At 40.7% G+C, this 11668-nt stretch overlaps 1 protein-coding gene across 2 annotated transcripts; it reads left to right on the top strand.

Annotated features, from left to right (window-relative positions):
• Window positions 1-2668: 2668 nt before the first annotated feature.
• Window positions 2669-10058, top strand: mmadhcb (metabolism of cobalamin associated Db). Of its 2 annotated transcripts, none has more exons than XM_085435036.1 (8): window positions 2669-2830; window positions 3995-4044; window positions 5724-5868; window positions 6147-6364; window positions 7053-7161; window positions 7287-7417; window positions 7843-7929; window positions 8796-10058. In XM_085435036.1, the coding sequence occupies exons 2-8, from the start codon at window positions 4036-4038 to the stop codon at window positions 8988-8990; spliced, it is 894 nt and encodes a 297-aa protein (XP_085291162.1). In that variant the 5' UTR covers window positions 2669-2830; window positions 3995-4035; the 3' UTR covers window positions 8991-10058. The 2 variants fall into 2 exon arrangements, with proteins under 2 accessions (XP_085291162.1, XP_085291163.1); XM_085435037.1 differs by having other exon boundaries at window positions 2672-2701.
• Window positions 10059-11668: the final 1610 nt, after the last annotated feature.

Here is an 11668-nt window from a genome sequence, read left to right as displayed (position 1 = left end):
CAGACAAGTCAAGGATAAAGATATTGATGTGCTGTGTTAGTTTTCTGCCACACATAGCGTTTTGCATTTTGGCCAAAAAGTTCCATGTTGGTCTCATCTGACCAGAGCAGCTTCTTCCACATGTTTGCTGTGTCCCCCACATGGCTTGTGGCAAACTGCAAACGGGACTTCTTATGGTTTTTTGTTAACAACGGCTTTCTTCTTGCCACTCTTCCATAAAGACCAACTTTGTGCAGTGCACGACTAATAGTTGTCCTATGGACAGATTCCCCCACCTGAGCTGTAGATCTCTGCAGCTCGTCCAGAGTCACCATGGGCCTCTTGGCTGCATTTCTGATCAGCGCTCTCCTTGTTCGGCCTGTGAGTTTAGGTGGACGGCCTTGTCTTGGTAGGTTTACAGTTGTGCCATACTCCTTCCATTTCTGAATGATTGCTTGAACAGTGCTCCGTGGGATGTTCAAGGCTTGGGAAATCTTTTTTTAGCCTAAGCCTGCTTTAAATGTCTCAATATCTTTATCCTTGACTTGTCTGGTGTCTAAATCCAATCAAGAATCTGTGGCAAGATCTGAAAACTGCTGTTCACAAACGCTGTCCATCTAATCTGACTGAGCTGGAGCTGTTTTGCAAAGAAGAATGAGCAAAGATTTCAGTCTGTAGATGTGTAAAGCTGGTAGAGACAGACCCTAAAAGACTGGTAGCTGGAACTGCAGCAAAAGCTGGTTCAACAAAGTATTGACTCAGGGGGCTGAACAATTACCACACCCCACTTTTCAGTTATTTATTTGTAAAAACTGTTTGGAATCATGTATGATTTTGGTTCCACTTCTCACGTGTGCACCACTTTGTGTTGGTCTTTCACGTGGAATTCCAATAAAACTGATTCATGTTTGTGGCTGTAATGTGACAAAATGTGGAAAAGTTCAAGGGAGACGAATACTTTTGTAAGCCACTGTAAGTTGCAAAAGGTATCCTTAAATACAGATGGCACTGATAGTGATCAGAGTAGCGCTGCATCGAGGAAGCAGAATGAGGAATCCAAGGTAATAATTAAACTCTCTCAGGAAGGTGCTTGATTGAGGACAGAAATATGTTTTTGGAGTCATTTCTGGTGTACCAACAGCTGTTTCAGCTGAACAAGTCAAAGGAAATATAGTAGGATCCAAGGTTATCGAGGCACAGTGCTTAAAAACTCTGAGAGAAATGTGACAGTGTAGCTGTAATTTAAAAATTTATGGAGGAAAGGCTACCATCCAAACTTTTTTCATTAGTTATATGAATTAGGATGTTCAGCCTTATATTCCCCCTCCCTTGGTTTGCTTTAAATGCCAAAGATATGGGCATGTCACTGGAGGTGGACACGAGTATGGTAAATGTGAAAAAGAGCAAAGTTAAAGTGGTGCAATTGCGGAGGTGAGCATATCTCAGCTTTTCGTGGTTATGAGGCAAGTAAAAGGGCAGCAGAGATCCAGAGAGTAAAATCCATTGATGGCATGCAGAAGCAGAAAAGAAGCTTTGGTTATGAACAAAAATGATTTTGTGCTATTTATGGAGGCTGTAATAAACTGCACCACTCAAACAGACAAGAAAACTGAAAAAATCCAAATAATTGTGAAGACTACAGACCTGGGAATCACGGGTCTGTGTGGGAGACAGCTCAGGAAATGCTGAGTGGTAGAAATCCTAGCTCACAGCCAGGAGGAGGCAGTTCATTGTGGTCCTAAATATTCTGCAGTGGGATGCTTGAAGTCTTATTGCTAATGGGCAGGAACTAAAACAGTATCTCATCTGCAAAGAAAACCTTGTGTAATATGGAAACATGGATAAAAGCAGAGTGGTACTTTGTTTATAAATGAATATACAGCTATGAAGAATGATACAAAAGAAGGTGGTGGCCACATTTGTGTGAACTGGAATATGATATAGATTAGTCAGTGTAAATATAGAGCACAAGACAATCACAGTTAAGGTTTGGAAGATGAGGCAGTAATGATCAACTACTATAAATTATGTAAAAGGATCACTGGGGACATATTAAACACTATAGGTGTTTAATATGTAGGTGTAGGGTGTAGGTGTTCCCTACACATGGGTCTAGGGAAAATAATATGTTGTGGGGATTTTAATGCACTTTCTGGGGAAGCAGATGCACAGATGAAAATGATTCATGCACTGAGGATTCAAATCCTTTGAATTTGGCAGAAGCACTGGGATATCAGCGATACAGGAATTGATTTCTGCAACATTCAGATACATTTCGGTCACGGTCACAAAATAGTGAAATAACAATTACCCATCTCAGGATAGGTCATACAGGGCTTAATAAAACACTACAGCTAATAGGCAAGCACCCAATGGGATTGTGTGCCCACTGCAAAAAAATGGAATCTGCTCAGCATGTACTGTTAGTATGCCGGGCTTGTGTCCTGGACAGGAAGACGTTAATAGGAGGAGCTGAAGATTCATTCCACTGTAGAAACCCTGCTTGGAAAGGCACTGTCTCACATCTATGGCCAACTGTTGAAAGTTGTGATAAGAAAGGGTTCAATACTGCAGATTTTTTTTTTATTCCCAATATTCCAAGTTCCTGATTCACACTCCTGTCCAGGAGGGGGCGGTAATGCACCTCTAAGCTCATTTGAAACTAAAACGAAGAACCCCCCCCCCCCCTTCCCCCGAGGTCAAAGCCAGAAATGTTGTTAGAGTGAGTTGCCCGCGTTCATTTGGACAGTGTCTTCATGTTTTCAAAGGTCGACTGTTTTTCTACGATTTTGTGGAAGTATAAATAGGAACAAACTAACGCAGTCATCTGGTTTGGACTTGTTAAAATCCTGTAAGTTATGTTCTGCTCTTGTTAGCTTATCAGCAGATAGCGTTTCTTACTAAAATGTATCGGTTGTCATACCGCTGTGAGGATAAACCGTGTGAAACGTGCTATTACACTCACTAGAAGTTCCCAGATGTATCTAAAGCCGAAAGATTACAGTAGTTAACTGGTTTTACTTTAACTGGTTAGATTTGTTTACACATTCAATCCGCAGATTCGTCATATTTACCGATTGGTCGACTCTGTGTGCAAATCTGTCTCGGAGTTTGACAAGATTAAAGGACTCTCTCCATCTCCAGCTGGTGCAAATGCAGATTTCAATATTATCAATATTATCTGCTGACAACAATGCGATTATTTTAATTTATCAAACAGCTTCCGCTTGATGTCGTACCTCCGTGTTTCAAATCATGAGCTGACATTTTGCCCTCGACACACTCCTGAATAGCTCGACGATGTGTCGAGTTCACCTGCACACACCTGTTCGCTCCGTCAGCTGCTGGTTTAGGAAACACGCCCACGTTTGACATCGGGAGCTTTCTGCTCAGTATAACGAAACATCGCAAAGAATAAAACCATCTTTGTGAAGTAGCTGTAGTGGGATCAACCTGTTATCTATAAATAGCTAAAATAGCTTTTATTCTCCTAATCAAAATCCCGGTGCCTTGAACTCTTGCAGATTTCTTTTTAATTTGTAAAATAATGCTAATGTTTGTTTCCCCATACATCACCTGGCATAAGTTGTTTTTCACATTACCATCGGCTATCCTAGGCTACCAACAGTGTGTTTCTCAAACCACGATTGCTTCTTAAGATGCTTACATCCAGCTATTTAAGCAGATCAGTGGCAGAGCTATGCTATTGACGTACATTGATACCAATCCAGTCAGTGGATTTCCATCCATCCGGGGCCAAGTCGTGGGAGCAGCAGTCCACTTAGCTATGCAAACATGCCTCATCTTTGATTAGGATTGCTGGACTTCAGAGTGGCTTATATGATTCATACATAACTTCCTTAATTCTGATTCAAAAAGAATAGATGAGATTTAAAAGGAGTGAAGCAGACTGAGCAGCGGATCAGTCAGGATGGTGTGGTAGTCGTACAGCGTTTCTTCTGTGATGAATGTGTTTGGAAATGTTTCCTGATGACACAGTCTTGGACTCTTACAGAGACTTCACTGGATACTGCAGATAATCAGAAGCACGCTAGGATGACCAGTGTAAGTTTGTCAAACAACAGTTTGTAATATTCTCATCTTATTCTGATGTTAATGCTCTGCAGTGATCACCATCACAGAGCACCACTGTAAACACTGAATAACGTGAAATATTTCTTTCTATTTTAAATTTATTGCATAGTTCTCACATTTATGTTTTAGATACAAACATTTGTAATATTATACGAAGATAACCCGAGTAAATACAAAATGTAATTGGGGTATTTTTTTCAACCTGCTGGATAGACGAGTATGTGAATGTGATAACCAGAGAACGAGGTGATGTAGGGAGCTTCAGTTTGATGCCAGACCACCTCTGTTTGTTTTTGAATAAACTTAATAACTGGTTGGACTGTTTGCAATAAACGGCCATTAATGTTTGACATTCCTGTAGAGACACTTTGGAGAATTATTTTAACTTGGCAACTTTAGAGGGTATTTCAGTATGAATGGCCTGTTTAACACCACGCCACAGCATCTTCAGATTAAAGTCTGAACTTTGTCTAAGCACTTCAGTTTTTTTTATTTTTTTTTATTCATTTATTAAAATGGGAATTTTTCACATCACTGTCCTGCTGCATAACCCAAGTGTGCTTGAGCTACAGGGTACAAACTTATGGCTGGACTTCAGGATTGTAGGATTTTCTGGTTGAGAGCAAAATTCATGTATCCATCAATTAACACTACCACCACGTTTGACTGTTATGTTTTTTTTTCCTGTTCTCTATATGTAATGAGACCTTCCAAAAGGTTACATTTCTGCCTTGGGACCCTCATGTCATTTTAGCCGAGTCTCTTTTTGTCATTGTTGAAACTCTGACCTGAGGCAGATGAAGCTTGCAGTTCCTGGATGAGTCATTGATCACTCCTGGAAAAACTTTGTTAGAATCCCAAAACCTTTGTATCACTTTCCAAACTGACAGATGACAAGATGAAGCTGTAAACCAGGGGTCTCAAACTCCAGTCCTCGACGGCCGGTGTCCTGCAACCTTTCCATGTGTCCCTGTTGCAACACACCTGAATGCAATTAGTAGGTCATTAGCAAGAGTATAGAACTGAAGTTGCTGAAGTGGCAACCTCTAACCCTACTCAAGTAAATGTAAGTGTTAAGGAAAATACACTTTTAACAGTACATTTATTGCACCATGTTCATTCACTCATGAACTGCTGTAACATGAATGAAATGGCTGAATTGCCACCTCAGCATGCAGTCAGGTTGCTTGCTAATGATCTACTAATTGTATTCAGGTGTGTTGCGTCAGGGACACATGGAAAAGTTGCAGGACACCGGCCCTCGAGGACCGGAGCTCGAGGCCTCTGCTGTAAACCTTTGACCATGTAGACCAGGGGTGTCGAACTCCAGGCCTCGAGGGCCGGTGTCCTGCAGGTTTTAGATCTCACACTGGGTCAACACACCTGAATCAAATGATCAGTTCATTACCAGGCCTCTGGAGAACTTCAAGAGATATTGAGGAGATCATTTAGCCATTTGAATCAGCTGTGTTGGATCAAGGACACATTTAAAACCTGCAGGACACCGGCCCTCGAGGCCTGGAGTTTGACACCTGTGATGTAGACCTTTGGTGGTGTTTCAGGTGTCTGAGTTCAGCAGCATTATTATTGTTATTATTAGTACCTGAGAGACTGCCATTTACAGTTGTACTGTTTGTTTGCATGTGCAGGTGCTTTGCAGCAGAAGCAGGTTGGTAAGTTACCTTCCAGGGCTCCATGTGTTGGTGTATCGTGTGGCTGGAGGCAGAGCCTTCTCTGCTGCTGATTCTTCAGGCTTAAATGAGCCCGCTTTGGCCACTTCTCACTCTGCTAAAGGTATGGCCTTATTTTAAGTTTATACATTTGAACATTAATTAACTACAACATGTTTTTCTAGTCAGTAATTTAATCTAATGCATCTTATGTATAGATTAGGTATTAGGTATAGACCTAATAACACAAAATAAATTGAGATATACGGAGGTTGACACAGAGTCGTTACCTCGGACTCTGATGAAGTGATATTGGCGTTGACCAAAATTTGTAATTTCTTATTTCTTTGTGTAAGCTCAGTTTGTGTGCATGCTACTTTTCTTTGTTATGTTGTGCTTAAGGACTGCAGACACTACGGCCTGATGACATAATGGCGCCGTTCGGGCCCCAGGACCAGCGCTTCCCGCTGCCCGGTAATGTGGGCTTTGACTGCCAGCTGGAAGGATTGACAGAGCAACAGAAGAGCCTGACAAACAAAATGCTACCAGATGTGTTGTCTGCTCCATCCTGCTATCAGAAGCATGAGTGGCTTCTAGCCCAGTCTGTTAGAGAGCTCTCTGTAAGTCCAATGAGAACCTTATGAATGTTTTTAATAATCAAAACAAATATGGACCAAACTATGCTGTGTTATTACTACTAATGTTAATCTTGCTACAAATTTCACAAACACTGGTGCAATTAAATAAATGTCAGAGGAATTTTATGTTGAAGTATGTATAGATTATCAATGAATAATCATATGCAGGGATAGCTCAGTAGGTAGAGTGGTTGCCCCATGATTGGAAGGTCGGGGGTTTGATTCCCCTGAACGGCTACCCTGAGGTACCCCTACGTCCCTACACACTGCTCCTCGGTGGCTGCCCACTGCTTCACTGGCTGAATGGGTTAAATGCAGAGGAGTCATTTCCCTACGCGGACTAACACAAGCACGTACACATGTTTAAGATAAAATGATGTGTGACATTTTTTTTTATGCATTTTTAATCAGTCAAAAATGAACTTTTCATTGGAGTGTGGTGTGGACTTAGTGGTGCTAACAAGTGTAAAAAATGTAACGCTAGCCAATCGTGGGTGTGACATGATTCATGCAGCCAGACCTCCAGCATCCGTCTGAATATTTTAGAATGAAGAGACATTAAAACAGTGTATGCTGAAACTATATCCAGGTTTTGTATCGTTGGCGTTGTTGCTCATACGCTGAGAGTGGTGACATTCGCTTTTCTGACAGCTGTGTTTTTCTTTCTTAGAACAAGGGCAATCCTGCGTCCTCTGGCAAAGTCAGCACAGCTGAACAGTACTTTGACAACTCGAGAGTAGAGTGTGCCACACAGGCGTGTCCTGAACTCTTAAAGAAAGGTACATCGCTGTAACTGCATCCTTCATACATTTATTTTTCAGCCTTGCATAACTTTGAAATTGCTTGTATTTCTCATGAGAAGCGGTGTTCCTGTCTAATGCGAGTGTTTCCTAATTATAAACAGATTTCCAGTCAATGTTTCCTGAAGCTCCATCCTGTGGTATGATGGTTGTCACGGTTACCCAGAAGACGCAGAACGATATGGCGTCATGGTCTGCTGAGGTGGAAGATGAGAGAGAGCAGATGCTTGACAAGGTTAAATGCTGAGCTGTTTTACATGTCTTACACTATAATAAGACATCACAGGGTTTCTCCCTACATTATCACAGCAAGTACTCAGAATAAATAAATGTAAGTGTTATTTTAGAAACCTTTTACAACAGCTAAGCACTGCAAATATTAGAGGTCTGTAAAAGAAACACTGATGATGAGCTGAAGAGTTTATTAGAAAAGCTGTCCACCTCTGGAGAACTACAGAAACTGCATTATATGAGATGTTACTAATGTTAAAAACAGTAGTAGCACATCCATGTAGTACATCCCATCTGTAGTGTGAAAAGAAGTGAAAATGAAACGGATAATAAATGCGTGAGTTTCATTGAGAAAGGGGAGGAGACACTTTATTATTTATTTTACAGTAATTAATGAAGTAATTAATGATTGTGGTGTCTGCTGTGTAGTTTGTTGCAGGTGCACGGGAGATCTGCTGTGCGCTGCAGCGAGAAGGATTCTGGGCAGACTTCATCGACCCATCGTCAGGCCTCGCTGTAAGTTATCTCTGACTCTGCCTGTCAACAACTGTTCAGTGTTTTTACGATATTTTATCACAATAACAACAAATGAAATGGCTGATTGGGTGTAGACATCACATGGCATCAAATGACAAAGTATAAATCTGAGAAATCTGTTAGAAGCTCATGTTTACATGGAATTAACTCTGAATTAGCCACGATCAGCACAGTCAAGATGCAGGTAGCTGTCTGTGACAGATGCATTTAGGCGCTTTTAGTGATTCCTTTAAATTCTTCTTTTTATCTTCAGGTATTTTGTCTTTGGTGCATACATTTAGATTTATTTGGAGTTTTCTGAAATAAGCACATGATCAAATGTAAACACGTCCATTGGAGGCTGCACCATGATTCTGGTTAGATATTTGGTCACCAGACAGAAGCTGATGTATTTGCTTTTCTGGCACAGGCGTGACTTTGTGCTTAACTTCACATGTTTCAGTAGGTTTGAAGACAGGACATCATAAAAGCTGTTTCTAAGTCCACAGCTAGCTTGGCAGGCCGCTGCCTTTCTGGATTGTTCCACAGTCATTCAGCTGCAGAATAACAAACCTTCAAAGTAACTGTCCCTGGGCTGGTATTTAAGGGTGATTCATTGTGGCAGTGCGCTGTGTGTATAACAAATGTACATTTCTGCAGAAGAAAACTGGTGAAAATTTCTTGGAAGCTGTAATGTTGGCAGGACAAACTTGTGCAGACAGCGGTGTGCAATTGCAACTCCCCATCCCCCACCACACACACACACACACACACACACACACTAGATAGAGACTATTGTTGCTTTTCAGGCGATGGTCTTGATCAGATAACTGTCTCATATTTGTGTGTCCCTTCTTATTTCTCAGTACTTTGGCCCGTACACCAACAACACACTGTATGAGACAGATGACCGATACCGTCACCTGGGCTTTCAGATTGAGGATCTGGGCTGCTGCAAAGTGATCCGACACTCGTTGTGGGGGACACATGCTTTTGTAGGGACAATATTCACCAGCGCACCACCTGATACTCCTACTATGAAGACGTTGCAGGGTAGATGAACACAGGCTCTGGGATACCGAGTGTAATATGCCTCAACACTAACAGAGTGGTTAGTGGTTTTGACCATATCTGTAATCATATTAAAGCTTAAATAATGCTGACACCACAAAGCTTGTGAATGTTTTGTCTTTGAAATTAGTCATTTATAGAATGACCCATTCAATAAATGAATAACCGTTGTATTAATTACCTTGGCTGCCCTTTTAACCGCAGTTGTGTTAAACCATTTTTCTGCTGTACTTAGTAGAGTTTGAAGATATTGCGCTGCTGCACAAAGAGACAAGTTCTCAGAAGATAGTTTTCCGGTTTATCAGCCTCAATTTTTCTTAAGAAAAACACGAGCATCCTCAGTGAGAAGTGAACTCATTTTACAGTTAATCTTGAACTCCTTTCTAATCCTTGAAAATATTTTAGAATCATCACTGGACTGACTTGTTGATCCCACCATAAGATGAGCCGTCTTGTTTTTGTGGCAGGGACACGCTTTCACCTGAAGTGCTCACAATCTTGAAAAATGAAATTTAAGGATTAAAATGTGCTGAAATGTTGACATAAGTAAAGGTAGAAATAGTTTAACTGTAAACTCTAAGATGTTATGCAAATATTATGCAAAATGATTAGTATTTTTTAGATAAACATTGTTTTGTTTTCAAGATTGCAACAATGATGAGTAAAATAAACCAATTAACAAAATTAAATCGTTAAGATAGTATTTCATTATCTTTACCCTCTGAAATGTAGGTACTGAAATATCTACTTATTGCAACAAAGTACTGATGGCTAAATCAAGCTTGTATTGAAAAAAGCTTTATTACTCGAAGCTTTTCAACACAGCACTTTTTGGTGACATCTAGTGGCCGGTAATGAAGAGCAGCTTGAGTCTACAAAATGAATAGCTTTATCAGGATTGCCCACTCTACCGAGCTGACAGCTTCAGTTTAATATCACGTGACATGTCTGTGTGATACCGGACTTGGTGCCTTGTGAATGTTTTTGGGTGAAAATCTATGTTCTATTTGATTCATAAATAATTTTAATGAATAAACTTCCCTTGTTTAAACATGTGCCATGCTGTGTTCCCCCTTTGCTTGTGACTTGATGTTTTGTATCAGTAGATAAAAAAAATAAATAAATAAATAAAAATAAAAATACATTGTATATAATATTTTACAACACGATCTTATACTAGGTTGGGAGCTGGGACTAATACCCCCGTGCTGTAGAGCCTCCCTGAACTGCCCCTCCACTGGCGGATCTAGAAAATTGTATTTAACCAGTGGACAGGTGCAATTATACAGGGTGGGCCATTTATACGGATACACCGTAATAACATGGGAATGGTTGGTGATATTAAAGTCCTGTTTGTGGCACATTAGTATATGTGAGGGGGCAAACTCCTCAAGATGGGTGGTGACCATGGTGGCCATTTAGAAGTCGGCCATCTTGGATACAACTTTTGTTTTTTCAATAGGAAGAGGGCCATGTGACACATCTAACTTATTGGTAATGTCACAAGAAAACAATGGTGTGCCCTTCTCCCCCGTCCCTCTTCTCAGCTGTTTCTCTTTCCCTCTTTCTTTCTCCCCTTCTTTCCCCCAGTCAAGTCTGTCCCATGTTCAGTAAGTGAAAATAAAATAAACAATAAAAGGTGAATCAAATGGAAAAAAAGAGAATAGTACCTGCCAAAAAGGATTGCTAGTCCCTTTCTAGATGTTTTCTTTACGTCTTTATGGTAAATATGAAATATGCTACAATAACGCAATTGATAGCATCAGAGCATAACTTTGGCAGATTTTTGGAAAGCATCACATTTTCAAGAACAATCTGGATCCGTTTTTATCTCTCTTGACAGTACTCATGCTGCAGATTAGCTACATATAAATATACATGATACAAATGACACAAGGGGCAAATGATTTTCAACTAACTTGAAAGGAGATTAAAAAAATGGATAACATGTGTTGCTCAGGTGCTGGGCAAACTGTTTCCCTGCTTAAAAGAAAAGAGAGAAAAAAAAAGAAAACAATGGTGTGCTTGGTTTCAACGTAACTTTATTCTTTCATGAGTTATTTACAAGTTTCTCTTTGTTCACAGCCATTGACATGTCGAGGAGCGGATCGAAATTGTAACTGGGTCATTGCAGCAGATTTCAATGCAAGACACCCTACAAGACCACCCATCTCCCATGCTACAGTTAGCAAACTGCTTGCTAAGTTTCGTGAAACTGGTTCAGTGTTGGATTTGCCAAAATGTGGACGCAAGAAAACTGTCACTGATGAAGAAACATCAGTGGCTGTCCTAGCTTCATTCTGCAAGAGCCCACAGCGTAGCACTCGCCGCATGTCACTGGAGAGTGGCATTAGTCAAACATCCCTTCAGTAGATATTAGCTACTCACAAATGGCACCCTTACAAACTCCAGCTACTGCAGCATCTCAACGAGGATGACCCAGATCGGCGCACAGAATTTGCAGAATGGGCAAAACAAAAATTGGAACAGGACCCTCAGTTCACGCAGAAGATTTTGTTCAGTGATGAGGCAAACTTTTATGTGAATGGTGTTAACAAACAAAACCACCGCTATTGGTCTGACACTAACCCACACTGGATGGATCCCTCCAAGACTGTTGGAACAACAAAAGTGATGGTTTGGTGTGGTATATGGGGTACAACGATAG

Source organism: Copadichromis virginalis, linkage group LG16 (assembly GCF_057382275.1).
Source record: "Copadichromis virginalis isolate Kocher_CV1m ecotype Utaka linkage group LG16, C_Virginalis_male_GT1.1, whole genome shotgun sequence".
NCBI classification, from domain to species: Eukaryota; Metazoa; Chordata; class Actinopteri; order Cichliformes; family Cichlidae; genus Copadichromis; species Copadichromis virginalis.
This window is presented reverse-complemented; position numbering and strand designations above follow the sequence as displayed.

Coding starts and splice junctions, on each gene's coding strand:
- mmadhcb (XM_085435036.1), top strand. Junction 6,365..7,052: donor AGTCTGTTAGAGAGCTCTCT/GTAAGTCCAATG, acceptor TTTCTTTCTTAG/AACAAGGGCAATCCTGCGTC. Junction 7,162..7,286: donor TCCTGAACTCTTAAAGAAAG/GTACATCGCTGT, acceptor AATTATAAACAG/ATTTCCAGTCAATGTTTCCT.